Source organism: Malania oleifera, chromosome 13 (assembly GCF_029873635.1).
Source record: "Malania oleifera isolate guangnan ecotype guangnan chromosome 13, ASM2987363v1, whole genome shotgun sequence".
NCBI lineage: Eukaryota > Viridiplantae > Streptophyta > Magnoliopsida > Santalales > Ximeniaceae > Malania > Malania oleifera.
The window spans coordinates 17925256-17949142 of NC_080429.1; the positions used below are offsets into that span (position 1 = coordinate 17925256).

The 23887-nt window shown below is 38.3% G+C and overlaps 1 protein-coding gene across 1 annotated transcript; it reads right to left on the bottom strand.

Annotated features, from left to right (window-relative positions):
• Window positions 1-14910: 14910 nt before the first annotated feature.
• On the bottom strand, window positions 14911-16611 carry LOC131146778 (EP1-like glycoprotein 2). Its single transcript, XM_058096559.1, has one exon. It carries the CDS (start codon window positions 16427-16429, stop codon window positions 15062-15064), a length of 1368 nt encoding a protein of 455 aa, XP_057952542.1. The 5' UTR covers window positions 16430-16611; the 3' UTR covers window positions 14911-15061.
• Between the last annotated feature and the right edge of the window lie 7276 nt (window positions 16612-23887).

A 23887-nucleotide genomic window follows, 5' to 3' on the forward strand; every position in this document is an offset into this window, starting at 1 on the left:
ATACCTCTTAGTAAGAGAAATAAACTAATACCAGTGTGTGGCAACATGAGTATTTTATGTTATACATATACCATACATAACATATCCAGTAACTGTTTGTCAAATCTAGGAAAACATATATATATATATATATATATATATATAAACATGGCAGAACATACTGCATTTTTATAAACATATCTTATCTCATATAATAATAATAACACAAAAACATTCCTGGTAGGTTAGCTGGCTGTTGTCATGTATTACCCCCATATGACTGGGTTGTGTGGCTCGAAGGCGGGACCTGACAATGGTTGGCCGACCACTACCAAGTCAAAAGTACAGTCTGTAAGTCTGATGGGTCTGCCTGACCTGGTTTGTACACCACGGGTGATCACACACACTTCTTAAAAACCACATCGACCATCCAATCTCACACCACTCTGTACATCAGCATTAACACAAATATCATGATCACGAAGACCATGGACACATAGCAACGGTACCGTGCAAATGCTAGCCTAGACCAAGCCAACCAGTTTCTGATACCATATAACATATGTTGAAACTATGATATATTGATATTTCATATCATTAATTTTCACATCAATCATACTATTTTGCATATATATGTATATCATGAAAATCATCGGCCCGTACGCTAGTATTACACATTTTATCATAGCTCGGCCTGTATGCCGAAAAATCATAGCACAACCCATACGTTGGCAAATCACATCATAACACGGCCCATACGCCGACAAACACATCATGGCACAGCCCGTACACTGGCAAATTACATTATGGTACAGCCTGTACGTTGGCAAATCACATCATAGCACGGCCCATACGCCAGCAAACATATATAAAAATCTTGGCCCGTATGCTCGTTTTCCCATTATAAAAATCCGTATCACAATCTCATTCCAAAAAACAGTATTTCATAACATTTTATACTCATGCCACATTGAACATATTTTCCACATATTTAACATACCATCATTTTAACCGTATTTTCCCAAATACAAATCATATATAAATATATTCATTTCCCTGAAATCGAATTCTATAATAATGTACATACATTTTTCATAAAATACTAGCTTAATTTATCCACTTACCTGACTACTGAGAAAGTCTCCAAAATAATCTAATCTAACACTCGTAAGATTTCCTGACCAATACCCTGAAAATGAAAACTTCTAGTATTAAACTTCAGTATTTCCACGTGTATATAATTTCCTATAACTATCGCAAGACCAAATTTGGCTTAAAAAGCCTTACCTCAACTTAGGGATGATTTCCAACTTGCTTTCACCAACGATCCGCTCCGGCAGATTTGGAGAGAACTTCCCTAGGAGCGTCGCGGTGGCTTCAAATTGTCGATCTAGCATAAATTTAGCCCGAAATCGAAGAGAGAGAGAGAAAGAGAAAACTGAAGGGGAGAGAGAAAGAGAGAGGAGAGTTAACTTAATAATGAAGATAAAATCTGGATTTTGATATTTATAGAGCAGGGAATTCGTCGACGAGCCACGCCATTCGTCGACGAATCCTTCAGTAATTTCGTTGACGAAATTTAGTCCTCATCGACAAAATTCAGTCGGCTCAAATCTCTCTCGGTATTTCCTCGTCGATGAATCTCCTGTATTCGTCGACGAATTCTCTTATACCCTCATCGACAAATCCCCTGTATTTGTCGATGAATTCTATAATACCTTCGTTGATGAATCCCCTGTATTTGTCGACAAAGCCCTGATGATTCACTCGTTATTCCTTTCAAAGTGCAATTTCGTCGATGAAGTCGACTTCATCCTTCTGTTACTGCTTTCCATTTCTCTTCCTCTTTATTATTTAAATTCCACTTTTATTCGGGTTGTCACATTCTCCCCTCCTTATAAAATTTCATCTTCGAAATTTATTATTCATATAATTCATCATCCCTTATTAGGAAAAATGGTTTACTTATTTTATTACTTACCTTCACTTATGGCGGAGGAATACCGTGGTTATATTCCGAGTCCTGGGAGATTACACATACAAAAGAAAAATTCTCCCAAAACTAAAAGGCTATACTAATTAAACCATTACATGTGCCTGCAAAAGAAATACTACCTAACTACTTACATTTTATCCAATCAACCTTCTTGGAATAGATGTGGATACCTCCGTCTCATCTGCTCCTCAGATTCCCAAGAAGCCTCTTCAATTGCATGATTCCTCCACAAAACTTTTACTTGAGAAATCTTCTTGTTACGTAGTTCCTGTACTTTCCTATCCAAAATCTGTATTGGTACCTCCTTATACCCTAGTGAATCACTAAACTCCAACTCATCATAACTGATGATATGAGAAGGATCTGAAACGTATTTTCTCAACATAGTAACATGGAATATGTCGTGGATCCTAGATAACACAGGTGGTAAAGCTAGCTTGTAGGCTACTGGTCCCACTTTATCTAGAATCTCAAATGGATCGATAAACTTAGGACTAAGTTTACCCTTCTTCCCAAATTGCATAACTCCTTTCATTGGAGCTATCTTCAAAAACACATGATTACCCACATCAAATTCTAGATTCCTGCGACGATTATCAGTATAACTTTTCTGTCAACTCTGAGCCACACTGATTTTGTCTCTAATAAGCCGAACCTTATCACACGCTTGCTGCACAAGCTCCGGTCCCACTACTCGTCGCTCACCCACTTCATCCCAAAACAAAGAAGATCGACATCTCCTACCATATAGAGCCTCAAATGGTGTCATGCCAATGCTGGACTGATAACTATTATTATACGCAAATTCTTCCAATGGCATGAACTGATTCCAACTACTCCCAAAATCCAATACGCACGCACGGAGCATATCCTCTAATGTCTGTATCGTCCTCTCAGTCTGCCTGTCTGACTGAGGATGGAATGTCATGCTAAACGATAGCTAAGATCCTAGTGCCTCCTGTAGGCTCTTCCAAAAACGTGACGTAAAACGCGGGTCTCGATCTGACACAATCGATACAAGCACCCCATGAGAACGAACTATCTCCTGAATGTAGATCTCCGCTAAACGGTTGAGGGAGTAGCTGATCTTGATAGGTATAAAGTGGGCGGTTTTAGTCAAATAGTCAACGATCACCCAAATGACATTCTGGCCATGTAATGCCATCGGCAGTCCTAACACAAAGTCCATAGATATATGATCCCACTTCCACTCTAGGATAAATAATGGCTACAACTGCCTTGCCGACCTCTGGTGCTCAGCCTTTACCTTTGGCACATCAAACATTAGGCTACACACTCGAGGATCTCTCTCTTCATACCACTCCACTAGTACGACTCTTGTAGATCCCTGTACATTTTCGTACTACCGCAATGAACTGTATACAAAGATCTGTGAGCCTCTTCTAAAATAGTCTTCCTGATCTCAGTATCGGCAGGAACGCATAATCTGGAATGAAACCACAAAGTTCCGTCATCTGTAATACTGAATTCCTCCCCCTGACCACTCTATACTCTATTCATCACCTCTGCTAATTCTGGGTCTTCCTTTTGGGCGGTTTTAATTCTTTCTTGCAGAGTAGACTGTACAACCAGGCTGGCAATACACACTAGCAGATCACTCTCTGCATAACATAACTAACATATTTATCTAATCAAAATCTCATGCTATGAATTAATATATTGTCCTTATTCTCAATTTAAGATCCAGTCCAGTAATTGAGAAACACAACTCAACATAAGTTTACTATGACTTTCCTGAAATCGTCATCCCAGGAAAGACACAAAAACCACCACGAAAATTCTGCTTCACAATCACAAAACAAAACCCTAAATACTCTTCTTCATTCCCCAACAATGACTCATTAAATTCCTGATTTATTCCTAAAACTCTGGTATTGTTTTCCACTGCACTCTCTGGTCTAAAAGCCTAACAACCTAGGTTCTGATACCAAACTGTAACGATCTGCCAATTTTTCCATATTTTTTTTTTATATAACAACATACATAATAACCCTATTAACCTGCTTATAAACTGGACTAATCATGATCAAACCAGACCCGTAGGTACTGAGGAAATATCTGTCATACATCTCTGATACCTAAGCAGTGTAAAACATAAATTTACATACATACCATCAAACCAGTCACAATACCAGAGCTTTACTAATTCTGTCATATAAGTACAAACATCCGAAAAGGACCAAAAAGGCAACATAGGATCATAACCCAAAAATAATATGACCCTAGTTCACCTACTTACCCTCCAAACATGGTAGTTCAGTCAATCTCTACTACTGCGGAGCTCGGTCCGCCTGCCTATCTAGATATCTTAAAATGTTTTTAATGTTGGGGTGAGACACCTCTTAGTAAGGGAGATAAACTAATATCAGTATGTAACAACATGAGCATTTTCTGTGATATACATATAAACAATACATAATTCATGTAACGTCCCTCAATAAAATATAACATAATAAATAAGAATGGTCAACCTGAACCCATGGATAACGGGGACACCTGTCAAACAGCGGAAAACCTAGCAGCAGTAAACATAAAATCTCAACATCCAATCATAAAACATAATACCAGAGTTTACTACAACATCAATATATTGTTTATATGTACAATCTCCAAAAAGTCAAAAACAACCCTAGGACCATACAACAAAAAAAATCTCCTAGTCCTAGTTCAACGCTTACCCTTCAAATAGGGAAGCTCCACTCACTCAACGACGACATTGACTCATCGATTTCTTTAGGTTTCCTAAAAAAAAATATTAATGTTAGGGGTGAGACACTTCTCAGTAAGGGAAAATAAATTAAATACAGCCGTGTGGCAACATGAACATTTAAAGTGCTTGTACATATATAGTACATTTCATAACTCTGGAAATAATCATACTATCATATTGGATAATCATGTATTTTTATAGTTGTCAATAAATCATAACATACATAAGCATTTTCTATAACTGTAATACTGAAAATATACTCAGGATGAATAGTTAGCTAATGTCATGTATTACCCCCCATGACGAGTTGTACATCCTGAAGGCGGGACCCGATAATGGCTGGCTGACCACTGCCGATTCAAATATGTCTGTAAGTACGATGGGCCCACCACACCCTGGTCCGGACTACCAGGTGGACGTCCACACTCTACCGAAAGTCACATCGACTATTTATCTCCCATCCCCTCGTGGGATGGTTAGCACTAATCTGACGTAGATATCTGATCTACATATATAGCTACGGTACCAAGCCATGAACTGAACTAAACTAACATCCTGATTGTAATAACATATAATACGTGAACATACATAACATCATCAGGGCCTCGTGCCAAAAACATAGATACAACCTCGTGCTAAAATCATAAATACATGGCCTCGCGTCAAAATCGTAAATACGGCCTCGTGCCGATAATATAAATACATGGTCTCGCCCCAAAACATGAATGTGGCCTCGTGCCGATAACATAAAATACATGGCCTTGTGCCAACATCGTTTCAGGTATATACATTCTGAAAATAATTCATTTATCATACATTCGTCAAAATGATCGTAACATAACATATCTTTTCATAATACCTGAAATCCTACTTTGTTCATAAAATCTTTCATATCATAATATGTTCACATAACATAATATTCATGCCACACGTGTACTGTATAAAATCATAGTTCTTATTCTAAAATAGTAATTCTCTGGCATCTCATGCATACATATATGTTTCATCGTAATAGCAGTATTTCCCAAACGTACATTTCATCTATAATATACAAGTATAACATTTACTTTTCTGAAAATAAATTTACTCATAATTAATAATAAATTGCGTGGAAAATAACTGTTTTAGTTTATTCCCTTACCTGGCTACTGAGAAAGCCCCCTAAAATATCCTAGCCTGACCCCGTATGACTTCCTGATCAATACCCTGAAACTCAAAACTCTCAGTATTAAACATCAGTATTTTCATGCGTACATCAATTTTTATAACTACCATAAAGTCTAATTTGGCTTAAAACGCCTTACCTCAACCTAGAGATGGTTTTCAACTTCGTTTTCCCAACGATCCGTTCCAGCAAACTCGTAGAGAACTCCACCAGGAGCGTCGTGGTAGCCTCAAATCTTCGATCCGGCGTAAAACTAGCCCAAAATCGAAGAGAGAGAGAGTGAGAGAGCCAAAAGGGAGAGAGAGAGAGTGGAGAGGAAGCTTGGAATGAAATAAAAATCATATTTTTCATATTTATAGACAGCAGAATTCATCGACGAGCCTGACCTTCGTCGACGAGTGACTCCTTTACAAATTTCGTCGACGAAATCCACTCCTCGTCGACGAAATTCAGTCAGCTCAGAAACCCTCTCTCGGTATTTTCTCGTTGACGAAGCCCTGTGTTTGTCGACGAAATCTTTAAAGCCTTTGTCGAGGAAACCCCCTATTCGTCGACGAAGCTTGGCAACTTTGTTTTGTTCATTTTTCCAATTTCCTTTTCTTTATTATTTAAATTTCATTTAAAATTTGGGTCGTTACATCCTCCCTTCTTTATAAAAATTTCGTCTTCGAAATTTACTATTCACATAGTTTATCATCCTTTAGAAAAAATGGTCTATTTGTTTTATTACTTACCCTCACTTGTGGCGGAGGAATATCATGGTTACATCTCAAGTCTTGGAAGATCACATATATCAAAAGAAATTCCTCCCAAAACTAAATTACCTCATACTATCTATAACATTACATGTACCTGCAAAAGAAAACTACATATTTACTCACATTTCTAATTACCTTTAAACTTCCTGGAATAATTGTGGGTACCTTTGTCTCATTTGCTCATCGGACTCCCAAGAAGCCTCTTCTACCACATGATTCCTCCAAAAAACTTTTACTTGAGGAATCTTCTTGTTACGTAGCTCCTATACTTTCCTATCCAGAATCCGCACTGGTACCTCCTCATACCCCAGTGAATCACTAAGCTCCAACTCATCATAACTGATAATATGAAAAGGATCTGGGACGTATTTCCTCAACATCGATACGTGGAATACGTCGTGAATTCTGGATAATAAAGACGGTAAAGCTAACCTGTAGGCCACCGGTTCCACTTTCTCTAAAATCTCAAACGGACCGATGAACCTAGTGCTAAGTTTACCCTTCCGACCAAATCTCATAACTCCTTTAAATGGAACTATCTTAAAAAATACATGGTTACCCATGTCAAACTTTAAATTCTTGCGGCGATTGTCGGCATAACTCTTCTGTCGGCTCTGAGCTGCACTAATTCTTTCTCTGATAAGTCGAACCTTATCGTATACCTGCTGTACTAGCCCTGGTCCCACAACTCGCGGCTCACCTGTCTCATCCCAATACAAAGGAGATTGACATCTCCTACCACATAGTGCCTCAAATGGTGTCATGCCAATACTAGACTGGTAACTATTATTGTACGCGAACTTTACCAGTGGCATAAACTAAGTCCAGTTACTCTCAAAATCTAAAACACATGCTCGGAGCATATCTTCTAGTATTTATATCATCCTCTCAGTCTGACCGTCTAACTAAGGGTGGAATGTCATACTAAACGATAGCTGAGACCCTAGAGCCTCCTGCAAGCTCCTCCAAAATCGTAACGTGAATCGCGGGTCTCGATCTGACACAATAGATACAGGCATCCCATGAGAACAAACTATCTCCTGAATGTAGATCTCTGCTAAACGGCTGAGGGAAGAGCTGATCTTGATAGGAAGAAAATGGGCAGACTTGGTCAATCGGTCTACTATCACCCAAATCGCATTCTGACCATGTGATGTCGATGGCAGCCCTGAAACAAAGTCCATGGATATATGATCCTACTTCCACTCTTGGATAAACAACAGCTGCAACGGGTCTGCCAACCTCTGGTGCTCAGCTTTTACCTGCTGGCACATCAAGCATTGGGCTACATATTCAGTAATCTCTCTTTTCATTCCGCTCCACCAGTAAAACTCTCGCAGATCCCTATACATTTTTGTACTGCCAGGATGAACCGTATACAAAGATCTGTGAGCCTCATCTTCTTGATGTCAACATCAGTAGGAACACACAGTTTGGAACGGAACCGTAAAGCTCCGTCATTTAAAATGCAGAATTCCTCTCTCTGACCACTCTGCACTCTATCCATCACCTCTACTAACTCTGGATCTTCCTTCTGGGCAGCTTTAATTCTTTCCTGCAGAGTAGATTGTACCACTAGGCTGGTGATACATACTAGAGTATTACTCTCTATCAATTCACTGCCAAGGCTCTCTAAGTCCATCATGATCGGACGCTGGATCTCCATAACTGCTAACACTAGACTCACGGTCTTCCTGCTCAGTGCATCAGTTACCACGTTTACTTTCCCTGGGTGGTAACTGACAGTACAATCAAAATCTTAAATTAACTCCAACCACCTTCTCTGTCTCATGTTCAATTCCTTCTTGGTGAAGAAATACTTCAAACTCTTGTGGTCGGAGAAAATCTCGCACTACTCGCCGTATAGATAATGCCTTCAAATTTTTAGTGCATGTACTACTGCAGCCAACTCAAGATCGTGGGTAAGGTAGTTCTTTTCATACTCTTTCAACTGTCTAGACGCATACGCCACTACCCTGCCATGCTGCATCAACACACAGCCAAGTCCTTTCAAGGACGCATCACTATAGATAGTATAGCCCTCACCCCCTGACGGAATGACTAATACTGGCACTGTGACTAACCTCTATTTTAGCTCCTAAAAACTCTACTCACAGCTGTCATCCCATTCAAATCTAGCATTCTCCCTCATCAGTCATGTCAAGGGCCCTGACAAAACCAAGAATCCCTCGATGAAACGACGATAGTAACCAGTTAACCCCAAGAAACTCCTAATCTCCTGGACATTCCTTGGTCTAGCTCAGTTCACCACCGCCTCAATCTTACTAGGATCTACAGAAATTCCGTCTCCTGAAATAACATGCCCCAAAAACACCACTTTCTCGAGCCAGAACTCACATTTACTTAATTTGGCATACAGCTTCTTCTCTCTAAGCATCTGTAATACCCACCTCAAATGTATCTCGTGCTCCTCATAGCTCTTCGAATAGACCAGTACATCATCAATAAAAACAACCACGAACTGGTCTAAGTATTGGTGAAAGACTCTGTTCATCAAGTCCACAAATACCGCAGGAACATTCGTCAGACCAAATGGCATAACAAGAAACTCATAATGCCCATACCTGGTCTTGAAAGCCATTTTAGATGCATCTTTTGCTCTCACCTTCACCTGATGGTAACCTGATCTGAGATCGATCTTGGAATACACCCGTGTACCCTGGAGCTGACCGAACAAATCATCAATACGGGGTAGAGGATACTTGTTCTTGATGGTCACTTTATTAATCTCTATGTAATCTATGCACATCCTTATGGTCCCGTCTTTCTTCTTCACAAATAAAAATGGAGCTCCTCACAGAGATACACTGGGTTGTATGAAGCCTTTATCAAGCAAATCCTGCAACCGGTCTTTCAATTCTGCCAACTCTGCCGGCGCCATTCAGTACGGTACTTTGGAGATTGGTGCTGTACCTGGAAGTAGATCAATGAGAAAATCTACTTCACGTTTAGGTGGCAAACCTGGTAATTCATCCGAAAACACGTCTGTTCTTTCACCACAGGCGTATTTATAAGCTTTAATTCATTTTCTGACATTTCTTTCAAAAAAGCCATGAACCCCAAACAACCATTCTGAAGCAGCCTCCTCGCCTGAATAGTTGAGACTATCTGAGGTAAAGACTGCACCCGCGACCCTGTAAATCTAAATTCTGGTTTCCCTGGAGGTCTGAATATCACCTCTTTAGCACAACAGTCTATAATAGCAGAATTAGACGCTAGCCAATCCATGCCAAAGATAACGTCAAACCTGTGCATATCTAATACCACCAAATCAGCAGATAAAATCTTCCCCTAAAAATCAACTAGACAACCACTGAGTACCCTACTACACCTCACCGCTAACCCGGTCGGTGTAGCTACTAATAACTCGACATCTAATGATTGCGTTTCCGCCCCACATAATTTAACACACTCCAAGGACACAAACGAATGTGTGGCACCAGAATCAAAAAGTGCAATAACTTTAAATGAAAACATACTAACAGTACCTGTCACCACGTCGCTGGTTGCCTCAGCGTCGCCCGACGTTAAAGCGAAAACTCCAGCTGAGGCCGTATTCCTCTACGAGCCTCCTCGTGGTTCCTGGTAACCTCCTCGTGCAGGTCTAAGAGCAGGAGTCGTACCTGTCTGTGTCGGACACTCCCTCATCATATGCCCTGGCTTCCCGCACCTGTAGCAAACACCTTGTCCGGCATGACACTCCCCTAGGTGTCTCTTCCCATAAGATGGGCAAGCTGGAGATGGCTGCACACCTTGGAAACCACAATTCCCGGTTTCCTGTCTCCGGTCCCTATAATAGCCACCTCTCTTCCATGTAGCTTGGCCAACTCCCTACTGGGAACCAGAAGGTGTAGACCTCTTCTTCTGCCTCTGCTCCTCAACCTCCAATCGATCATCAATCTCCGCTATAGTGGCTTGGTCAACTAGCTCGGCGAAGTTTTGCAACTTCAGAATCGATACCTGCTTGTATATTTCTCTCCTCATGCCTCTTTCAAACTGTCGTAATGTACGGGGCAAAGCGAGATAGCTCGATGAACCTCGCCGCGTACTGCTGTACTGACAGCTGTCCCTGCTTTAGATTCAGGAACTCCACAATCGTAGCCTCCCTGGAAGAGGCTGGAAAATACTTGTCGAAGAATATCTCTTTAAATCGCTCCCACATCATCTGTACAGGTATAGTCCTCTGCTGCTCTAAAAGTCTAACTACTGACCACCATCTCTCGGCCTCTCCAGTAAGTCTGTAGGTAGCAAACAACACATTCTACTCTTCTGAACACTGCAGTACTATAAATATTTTTTCCATCTCCTGCACCCAATTTTCAGCGACTGCAAGATCTCTCCCTCCTGAGAAAGCTGGAGGACTCATCTTAATAAACTTCTCAATCGAACTACCGTGGCCTACTGATGGACCACCCTGTTCCTTCGAACTCCTAGCAATCTCTGTCATAACTTGCTGGGCTACGCTGCGTAAAACGGCATCTAAATCACTGCTCGCAGCGCCTGAGGGTCCAGCACCCTTACTCCCACTGGTGTGAGCACTATTTCCACCGAGTTCCATCTTGAAAAACATAATACCTTAGCTCATAACCCCTTCACTATACATGTCACTCAACTCATATCGTATATTCTCCTATTTAACTCATCTCTCTTAGTCTCAATTCAAGGTTCAATCTTGCAACCTAGATACCCAACCCGATGATAGTTTACAATGAATTTCTTGGAATCGTCACCCTAGGAAAATCACACAAACCACCACGAAAGTCCTGCATCTAGACTACAAAACTAGACCTCGAATTCCCTTATCCTATACTCTAGTATTATTACTGCTGCACTATAAAGTCTACAGAACCTAGTATCCTAGGCTCTGATACCAAATGTAACGTCCCTCAATAAAATATAACATAATAAATAAAAATGGTCAACCCGAACCCGTGGGTAATGGGGACACCTGTCAAACACAGCGGAAAACCTAGCAGTAGTAAACATAAAATCTCAACATCTAATCATAAAACATAATACCAGAGTTTACTACATCATCAATATACTATTTATATGTACAATCTCCAAAAAGTCAAAAACAACCCTAGGATCATACAACAAAAAAAATCTCCTAGTCCTAGTTCAACGTTTACCCTTCAAATAAGGAAGCTCCACTCACTCAAGGGCGGCTTTGACCCACCGGTTTCTCTAGGTTTCCTAAAAAAAAATATTAATATTGGGGGTGAGACACTTTTCAGTAAGAGAAAATAAACTAAATACAGTCGTGTGGCAACATGAACATTTAAAGTGATTGTACATATACATTACATTTCATAACTCTGGAAATAATCATACTATCATACTAGATGATCATGTACTTTTATATTTGTCAATAAATCATAACATACATAAGCATCTTCTATAACTGTAATACTGAAAATATACCCAGGATAAATAGCTAGCTAATGTCATGTATTACCCCCCATGACGGGTTGTGTAGCTTGAAGGCGGGACTCGACAATGGCTGGCCGACCGCTGCCGAGTCAAATATGTCTATAAGTACGATGGACCCGCCACACCCTAGTCCGGACTACCAGGTGGACGTCCACACTCTACTGAAAGCCACATCGACTATCCATCTCTCATCCCCTTGTGGGATGGTTAGTTATTGTCATGTCTTACTCCCCACATGGCAGGGTAGTGCGGCCCGCAAGTGGGACCTAGGAATGGTTGGCCAACCATGCTAAGTCAAACATAGGTGTGTAAGTACGATGGGCCTATTCCACTTGTGCTGGACTACCAGGGGAACTATGACACTCCCATAAAGTCACATCGATTGTCATCTCCTACACTCTATATAAGATGTGTGGTAGCATTAACATAAACATAAATGTGAACATATAGCTATGGTACCGTGCTTCATAAAACTAAACTAAGCTATTCAGATTCTGATAACATATAATACATTTCATATTAAAACATAGATGTTTCATATTTCGGAGTAATTTTGACATGAACATATTTCATGATTTCTTACATATCATACATAATCACGGTGTCAATGCCGGCATAATTCATAATGTAAAAATCACGACATTTACACCGGCATAATTCATAACGTAAAAATCATGACATTTCCGCCGACATAATTCATAACATAATAAATATAAATTCTGACACTATTTAACATAATCTTAAAACCATAGTTCCTATACTGTTTTTAGGGTTTTCTCGAAAACTGCTATAACATGCTTATTTTGGAAAAATCATAATGTTTCAATATAACATAAGTTTCATGAAAATATTATACTCATGCCACAAAAATGTAAGTAACCTTCTAAACTCATAATTTGTTCTGAAATCATATTTTCTTATAAAATGTGTTAAAATCATTTCCCTATTTAACAGCAATATTACCAAACATAGTTCTATAACATACATATTTTCTTGAAAATAAATGTTGTATAATAATAAATAATTTCATGAAAAATGTTGACTTAATTTATCCCCTTACCTAACTTACTGAGAAGCCTACAAAAATAACCAAATCTTCTCATGTGGTGTTCCCAACTCAACACCATGAAATTACATTTTTCCCAACAAAACTTTAGTATTATTCTATCTAAAGCATTTTCCTCAGTCCAAAAACACCAAATACCTTATAAAACTTAAACTAACCAACTTACCCAGATTTTGGAATGGTACCTAAGTTGGCCTAACCAACGAACTACTCGAACAGACTTGAAGAGAATCTTCTTAAGAGTAGCGTGGCGACTTCTGATTGTCGAACCGGCGAAAGACGAATCCAGAAACCTAGAAAGAAGTCAGAGGGGTGAATTTTTAGAGAGAGAAAGTGTTTGAATGTAGGTTTTCTCGCTGGAAATGTAATTTGAACCTATTTATAGAGTGTTATCCAGTGACCTCGTCAACGAGCCACAGTGCCTTGTCGACGAGTCCAAGAAGGAGGTTCATAGACGAGCACTGAACCTCGTCGACGAGTTTCAGGCCCTGAGAATAACCCTCTCGGTGAGTTCTCATCAACGAGACATGCGTCCACGTCGACGTGCCCAAGAAACCTATTCGTCGACGAGCACTCTGCACTCGTCGATGAAACTCTACTTAATCCCCTTTTGAAAAATCATTTTATTTCCTTTCTTTTGTTTACTTAATTACTATAATTCTTCGAATCTCTACAGTTGTGCTGATGGTTGACAGCGACGTCAAAACCTGAGTAGCCATCTTCTTCGAACAGATGATTCGGTTATGTCATGGCTTCGTCATTACTGTATGCATCAAATGAAGACATCTCTTTCTCTCTCTCTAGATGGGAAGAGCCCACTGAATTTCTTGGGCTCGCACCGCCGAAGATCGGAAACGAGGAGGGTACAATTGTAGCGGACCAAGATGTCCTTGATCTCCTTCTTGGATTGCTCGTTGATTTGCCTTTGGCAGAAGGCAACGAAGGCCTTGGTGATGCTCTGGCGGATGCATCGATCAAGGAGGAAATGGCTAGATGCAGCGACGACGCCGGTGGCAAAGAGGAATCCATGGAATTCTCGAACCTTGTGGAATTCTATTGGAGGACCTCGTGAGATTCAAAGGACATCGAACCTCTACTTTGGCTAGCGCCATTGATAGTTAGGTTTAATCTCCTAACTCTGATACCATGAAAATAAAATGGAATTTTTGTATTTTTTGAATAATTTTGTAAATTACCTATAATACAATCTCTATTCTAAATATGGAAACAATCTCCTAAAAGAATCTCACTCAATAATATACAATAAATACCCCCTAAATCTCTCCAATATACTCGAGATTTCTATAAAAATTGTCAAAGGATATCATTTTACCAAAGAAAATAAAGAATGAAAAATTAATTTTTAATTTGTAAAGTGTTTTGTCAAATTTAAAGGGAGGTTTGTCTTTTATTTATATTTTTACTATTATTAATGTTGTTTTCCTCTAGTAAAGTTCACACTGGTCGCAGTTGAAATATTTTCTTTGTGGCGGATCATGAAATCTATTTCAATTCTTTGGGCATGCAATTTTAATTTACGTATGAAACCCTTTTGTATTATGGGTTCAACCTTGCATGCATGGGATATGACTTCAAAATTTGGACTCGGATATATTATTATTATTATTAGTGAAACAGATTCCTTAGGAAACAAATCCAAATCTTTTATATTAAAATCTTTTAATTATTAATCTAAATCAAATCCATACAAACTACCTATTCTCTCGCATGGAAAAAAATTCAATGGACAGATTACGCAACTTTTATTCCCATTGAAATATCAAATTTATTTATCCCCAACAACACATCAAACTTATTTCCAACAACAAAATACAATAATCATCAATGCCAAAACACAACAATTAATATACATCATTAATCTTCCGTACCAACATTAATAATCAATTTCCACCTACTTCGTATACTTGATGTATCCCACAAAGCCAGTCTCCCCTTCGATGGATATGAGAGTCCCAAGATATGGCGCCAGCAAGCACCTCGAACTATCTTCCTCGTAGAAAAACCCTACGCACTCGCAATCCCTACTGCACCTCTCCCTGCACTCCTCCACCTTCATTGTTCCATTCCCCTCCGGCAAATAAGCGCTCAAGAAGTGATCCACGCCCACTATTTTATAGTAATCCACCGTCCCCGCGGCCGTCATCCCGTTGCACGCCCCCGCATGTGGCGGCGCGCACCTGTCGCTCCACCCCAGAAGCCCCCTCGGGCTCGGACACGCCACGCACATCCCCCTCTCGCACAACCCGAACGTACCGCACCTCGTCGGCAGCTGACACTCCGACACGAAGTAGCTGGAAAAGTAAGCGAACGTCTCCGTCCACCGCAGGTAACTCGCCTTGTCGTAGTACGTGAAGGCTCTCAGGTTGCCGTCGGAGCCCAGCCTCAAGAACGAGTATGTCGCGTTGTAGTTCAGCTTGTTGAGGATGAGCTGGTTCTCGTTTCTCGTCGGCGGCACTTGGAGGAGTCGCCGGCCGCCGGAGCCGGAACCGTTTTGGTTCACCGCCAGCACGAGCTCGTACTCCGTCGGGTTCCTGCTTTTCCTGACGACGTCGAAGGTGATCACGCTTCCGAAGTCCGTCCCCCGCCAACCGCCGTACACTAGCGGCTTCCGCCGTCCGCCGGAGGTGTTTACGTTTATATACGAGTTGAAGCCTTCGCGGTCTAGCCTTATGCCGTAGGGCCCATTGGAGCCGTCGGAGTCGGAGGAGCGGGAGATTAGCCGATCGTGGCCGTTGATTCGGAGTGACTGGCCTGCCAGGAGGGTGTCGGTGGGGTGGTCGAAGCTCTGCCAGATGAACCGGCCGGTCTTGTCGTGGAGGACGAGGTTACCGTTAGGGAGGAGCTTGAGGCCGACGACGCCCCGGTTGGCCGTGGCGGTCTGCCACACGAGGCTGCCGTCGGCGTCGGCGAGGACGAGGTTGCCGTCGCGGCGGAGGGAGAGGGAGGCTTTTTCGCGAACAGGGTGGTCGCGGTTAGCGTCCCAGACCCACCGCATGTGGCTATCGTCAGTGGGGATGCCGGCTTTAATGGCGAGGACGAAAGCGTTGGGAGTGGTGTTGTAGAAGCAGAGTTCGAAGGGGAAGGTGGAGATGCTGTGGGCTTGGTTGCGAACTATGCGGTAATTGGCTTCGTACTCGGTGTATTTGAATTCGTATGTGCCATTGACGGTGTAGTGAAAGGTCTGGGTCACCGGAACTTGAGCTCCGGCGATGGTGAAGAAGACGGAGAAGATCAGGAAGGGAAGATATGGAGGAGCCATTTCTTAATTTGTTTAGATGGATCAGGATGTGACTTCGATTGTGATTGTGATTTTGATGGCTGAGTTGAGTTGATGTGAGGATTATATAGGATTTGCTCGAGGAAAATTCAGCGTTACTCGATCGATTAAAAAATCCAAGTCGGGGGAAAAGAGAAATTCAGGAAGAAGAAGAAGAAAAAGATTGGAACGATGGTGGCAGTGGGGATGTTTGGATAAGTATTTGGGAGTAGTCAAAGTCAATGATTGCTTGTAAAGCAGTGGACGCGTAAGTGGAGTGATGGGCTAGGAATTGGTCTTCTCTGTATACTCCACAAAAACCAAAAGCATTACATTTACATACAAATTGAAAATTGTTTTGTTACGGTCACTGTCATAATTTTTTTTTGGTTTTTTTTTTTTTGACTCCATATGCATCTAATTATTTTTTAAAATATAGCGCAAAAGAATTTAGGTACAACTAAGACCATGTACTATATGCCCATTGTGGTTTGCTCTTTTTTCGAACCTATATACACGAGAGTTTTGTACACTGCATTGTCCTTTAAAAAAAAAAAAAAAAATTTCATAACATTGATATATATAGTGATGGTATATTATTTTTATTTAAAATTAGTGTGATCTTGATCAGTCAAACATATTAGAGTGCATAATATAATAGTTAAAAATATCTAATATCGGAATTTTTGTTATAGTTGTGCAAATACCTAACAATTTGAAAGAAAAAATAAATAAGAACACAATTATTTTTTGTAGTTTAAGTCCGTCTTCAATGTTCATAGAATTTTAATAAAATTTATATTTTATTAGCCAAAAAAATAATTTTTGTTAATAAAATTAAAATGTAAAAAATTAATTAATTACTTCTAATAATTATCATTACCCATTTAAAAGGAAAAAAAAAAAAGAAAGAAAGGTGATTTGAAAATTCTAGGATGCCTTTGTTTGAATAAGGAGTGATGATCATATCATATGGCTTAAGTGTTTGAATTTGTCAAGATTGTTTATTAGCCAACAAAAGGAAAAGTCAACAGAATAGAATGTCTACTAGCCGAATATGGAAAAAGGTCAACAGCGGGCATTAAAAATATTTAATTAGAGTGAGATTAAACTTATAATATATATAAATATAAAACATTCAAAATCAGTGGTACATATAATCGTACAGAAAAGTTGAATAATATATACTTTTGAGTTTTCTTCGTCTAGTTAATTTAAGAGAAATGTTAGGGTGATTACTTTACATATGTGTCTACCCAATTAAAATATAATTTAGCAGCTAACTATTTTCAATAATTTTAAATTATTAATGTTATTTATTTATTTATATTATATTATGGGTAACAAATGTTAAATTTATAAGTTAGGAGTGGTCATTTTATGCACTATGAGAAATATGTAAATGAAAATTAACTTTTATCCTTTTATATATTTTAAGATTTTTTTTATTTAATATATAATTTTTTTTTTATTACATAAGAACTTCAGCCATCATCAATAAATCTTTCGGATCTCCTGGTGCGACACCAAACCTATAGATCAATAACGTAAAATAAATTTTTTCCTTATTTTCCTTTTTCCAAGTAAAATTCTCTTAAAATTCAAAGCTAAAATTAGGAACATAAACGAATAAAAGTCACAAATTTTAATTAACAAGATATCTCTTAGGAGACATAAAATTAGTACAGTCAATACATAGTAATTAATAGCTGGGGCATCATTTCAAAGAGAGAAGATTTGCAGCTTTGAAAATTTCCATGCCTGAGTCTGTCAAGGCAGCGGCTATTAACCCATTCCAACTGCTTCAATTCATTGCACTCCCTCTTGAATTTAGATACAAATTCTACCAACTTTTTGTTTTGAAGAAAATTTTGAATTGTTCTTTTTCATTTTTGTAGTCAAATTAACACTCTTGATTTTCCATGATGTAAAAAAATAAAATAAAATCCATGAGATGTATTCATCACCCGTCAAGTGTGATATAACCAGTTTGGTGGGTTGGAATAGAATGGATTGTGAATAAAATGGGATGAAAATTATATGACGAATCTAAAAAATTATGAAGACAAATCACATTCCATTCCATTATATCATTGCGTTGGGAGTGAATAATGTTTTTTTTTTTTTTTTAATTTTGTTATTATTTCTTGTTGGTTTTTTATTTGATGGTACTTGGATGAATTAGATTCTATTCGTCATCGAACCATTCTTAAGACTACTAACCCTCTCGAATGAGTTCTACTATTGAAGCTTTCAATGTACACCCAGGGGACAAATCTTTCACTCTTGGAATGAGCAGGGAGGGGCGTACTAGATATTAAATAAAGGCATTGCTTTTCGGAGTTTTTCTGGACAGCTAATTGATTCCTTTTAATTATGGATTTGCACTGACACTTGTTTTACTTAAAAGACGTTTGGTAAAATTAAATGTTAACTATTGAATACTAAATTGTGATGCAGTTTAGGATGTATCTGTAACGCCTCGAACTCGATAACAGGGCCCAGTGCGTTATTTTGAATAAACATGCTCTGTGGCGCTCCGAACCATCCTGCTAGGACCTGGGTGCCACGTCATTAATTCATTTGAACTTGATACTCAATTCAATCACGCAGCGAAAAACATAATTATAATCATTTAACAATAAAATATTAGAGTTTCTAACTATAACAACCCAAATGATCCATCCATCAACTTGCATCTAGGGGTGAGCAAACGGTCGGTTCAGCCAAATTCGGTTAATTAACCGAATTAACCGAAATTTTTTGTTAATGATTTCTGATAACCGAACCAACCGAACAAAGGAAGCTCACCGAATCGAACCCGACCGAATTACCTTTTCGGGTAATTCGGTTAACCGAATTTAACCGAAATAATTTGAAATTAATTATTAAAAACATAATATAATTATAACTTTTTTACTAATTCGAGCTTAATTAAGCATCTCATCTATTAATTTTATTAATAAAAAAGATATTTTGGTATTAAACTATAAGAGTAGAATCACTAGAATCATTAATTATCAATTCGGTTAATTCGGTTAACCGAATTGATAATTCATATTAATCGAACTGATAACCGATTAACCGAAAATTGGTAAAATCGTAACCGAACCGAACCGACCCTATTTCTTGACCGAACCGAACCGACCGAAATTGGTCGGTTAATTCGGTTAATTCAGGTTTCCCCGAATTATGCTCACCCCTACTTGCATCTACATATATATACATCTCCAAAAGCATAATCTGCAACTTCCAGCATTCACAACCATCATTTTCTCAAAAGACTTACAACATAAAACATAAATATAAAATATAAAATATATACATCCCAAAATATCATCAAAATTATACCATTTTCCTAAAAAATGCTATAACAGTTCGAGCTCTCCAAGCTCGACTTCATGGAGGTTCTGAAAAAGATAAGTTCATATTCGGGTGAGACACATCTCAATAAAGGAAGAAACAATATATTAAAATAGAGTATGACTAACATGAGATTTGTATATAACATATTATTCATCATTTACAAATCATTAACATAATTTCTGAAATCATTTTTTGATCCTATTCAAACACATGTAAGGTATTTTACTCATGAGATTACCTAAAGATAGGGGTGATTACCCACTCATACAAGTAGCATACATCTACTCTAATACATTAGGCAACCCAAAAGTCACAGTTGAAGCATACCAGGGCACTCACCTTACTTAGTAAGCCCTTAAGTGATAGGTTAATCTTGTACTCACACAGTTCATACAAAAGTTTACTAACGAAGGCTCCCAAGAATAGGGAAATCTACCCGCTCATACAAGTAGTTTCCCTCTGTTCTAATACGTTATGCAGTCTACTTCTATATCTGATACCTACTAGCACACTCACCTTCCTCAGCAAGCCCTCGAGCGAAGAGTTTGCCCCGCCCAAATATAACATGTTTTACTAGTATAAATACTAAAAATACCATTTATTCCTTGGTTCACGTCTGTTCATGTTCTCAACTTTGACATTTTATAGCGTTTCACTTTACATGATTCTTTCCCATTTTACATCGTTCACATATCACATTTCATTTTCATTTCGTTCATTTCTATTTCATTCTCATTTTCATTTTAATTCATAAAATACTTGGCATCTTCTCAGCCGTGGTTGTTTAGTCTCGACATCTTTTCAACCGTGGTTGTTTAGTCTCGACATCTTTTTAGTCGTGGTTATTTAGTCTCGACATCTTTTCATTCGTAGTTGTTTAGTCTCGGCATCTTTTCAGTCGTGATTGTTTCCATAGTTGCATTAATACTCACATGCATCATATTTCATATAACACTTTCATACTCAGTTCATTTCCTATATATCTTGTATCTTATATGTAACATAATTCCACACAGTATTCTATTTTACTCATATCACACTAATTAACAGTAAAATTCATATATATCTCCTGTAAGATAAGTCAACTTACATTTAACATTTATATACTAAAAATATACCTTCATTCCTTACATAATTATCTTGAAAATATCTTTCACTTTCATCGCTCTATTTTCACATATACATATCTAATAACACTCAGAAATCATAATTTAAACGGTTGACATTGTTAAATTCATATAAAAACATATACACGTATATACATAACATATTCCATTTTCCATTTAATTTATAAAAATCTAGTTTAATATATATATTCTCCCTTACCTGGTTTCTTGAACTTCGCCAACAGGGACCCCAAAAAGATACCTGCGACGCTCACCTAAATCCTGAATCAAAAATCTTAATTCCATTAAATTAATCCTAAATAAAATACTATTTTAACATTTTCTAGACCCATAAATTTCAAATAAATAATTATACTCTCAAATACAACCAATTTACTTAATTCCTTAAATCTCACTCTCACTTTGGAGTGGTACTTAGGAAATCCAAATTAAAAATTTACTCGAACCAAAATGACGATGATCGAGACCAAAACCCCGTGGTGGTACCCGAAGGTCGATTTAGCGACATATTTAAGGAGAAATTGAGAAAATAGAGGGGATATACCTTTCTCAAGTAGTGATGCTTACGCCGCTCCCACGACAAATTTGCTCTGATAGAAATGTTAGTGACGGAACTAAAAACCCAACGATACCTTCCATTTCACGATCGACCGACTATTGACTAAGAAAATGAGGAGAGAGAGGAGGAAGACGGAGGAGAGAGATGGACGTAGAGAGAAACAGAGACGAGCATGTTCTCGCTTCTATAAAATCAAATGTTGAAATTGAATCAAGCTTCCTGAAGAAGCTTTAAGTATCCACTTTTAACTTATATATTTAATATAATAACTTCCATATTATATATATATATATATATATATATATATATATCTTATTTCAATATGTTTTTTTTTTTTTCTTATCATACTATTCATTTTACTTGTTAATTTAATTAATTAATTTAATAATATTTAATTAATTGATTGATTAATAATTTTAATTAAATTTTCTTTTTCGGGTTATTACATTATCAATGTTAAAATTTATGAAAATAAAAAAATACTCAAAAACAAAAATTTAGAGACTAAAAAACTAAAAATCATTTTTCATAACTAAAATGTCGTTCAAGAAAATCATTTTAGCTGGGAATAAAATAACATGCTTAACTAGATGAAATATGAATAATATTTTCATAGAGAAAAGTAGTAAACATGAGCATTTGCTCTAACTCCTTGCAATAATACAAAATTATCTAGGATATCAAAGCTACACCTATTTTATTTTATTTTTCTTAAATTGTGCCGAGAGTAAGGATTTCAATGCTTCAATTTATAATTGAGTTAACTTTAATTTTGGGTCTCTCCTTCATCATCCCTTGCACTCCTACCAGCTTGTTATGTGGCAACTTAAATAATTAACGGACAAGATTTAATCAATGCCCTTTAATTCTTACCAAAATTTAATTTTTTTGAATTCAAATAAAATATGTGTTAGATTTTAACATTTTTCGGAGTAACTTTTTGCTTTTAATAGCAACTATGAAATTTCAACGTTTTAGAATTAAAATGTTGTTTTTCTTTTAAGAGTCATTTTTAACTTTTACAGATCAAGCATTCACAAAATATGCCCACCAGTGATAAATAATTGAAAATCGACACACTTGAAAAATTGTGAATGTGGGGGATGTGACTCATATTCAGAGCGGATCACATGTACCGGAGAGAGCTACGTGAAGCGAGGGACAATTGCATGAGAGAAGTCTGTAGGTCTAAGGGCAAACCGTCAACAGATTGGACCCTAACCGTCGATAGTTTCAGGAAGAATGCATAAGGTGTTTTTATTCAGCACCAAATCGTCGATGGTTTCAATCGGCGCAGATTACGTAAATTCAAATCGGGGCTTGTAGATTGGGCTTATCGGATGAATTTCCTCCAGGGGATCACTGCAGATGTAGTTTAGATATACTAAAACACTTAGGTACGCATTGGGTTCATACTTAAACGATATTGTAATCCAAAAATTGTAACTTTGACATTGATCATGGTGAAAACCGAAGTGCTGCTCCCATGGACGTAGGCTATTGTCGAGCCACGTAAATCTTATGCATTCTAGTTGTGTTTTTTATTCTTCTTATTATTGTTTGCTTGTTTCTTGAGTATATTTCATCATCGAGTGATTCGTGTGTTGATTGATTGATTGATTCGTGTGTGATTGTGTGCTTCCGTTGTACATATCTGATGAACGAAACAACAAGTGGTATCAGAGCTATTAGTTTAACAATGGTTGGGGTCTCTTCGATTAAGTTTGATGTGAACAAGTTCGATGGAACTAGTAATTTCGGACTTTGGCAACGAAGAGTGAAAGACCACCGCTAGTGCAATAAGGGATAGTGAAGGCTTTGTATGGAAAGAATTTGGACGACATGAGCGAAGCAAGTTGGAAGGATCTTGAAGCAAAGGCGATTTCCATGATCCGACATTTTCTAGCTGATGACGTTATGTACAACGTCATGGATGAGGAATTGCTGGCTGCGATTTTGTTGAAGCTCAAAAGCCGATACATGTCCAAGTCGCTTATGAACAAGTTGTATTTTAAGCAAAAACTTTATTGGCTTAAGATAATAGAGGGTTCAGAATTTTCTCAGCACATCAACACTTTCAATCAGATCATTAGCGATCTGAAGCGTGTCAATGTGAGGTTTGAGGAAGAGGATAAGGCATTGATGCTACTAAATTCTCTATCAACGTCTCCTACATACGAAAACCTAGTTACGATGCTGACTTAGGGAAAAGAAACCCTAGAGTTGGAGGACATCACGAGTGCTTTGATGGGGTTCCACCAAAGGAAGAAAGTCAGCGACAAGGGTTCACATGATGAGGGGCTAGTGGCAAAGGGAAATTAGGATCGTGGGGGGAGCGGCTTCCAGAGTGGATCGAGTGGCCATGGGGCTCGATCCAAGTCCAGGTAGAAGAAGGATGTGCGGTGTTTT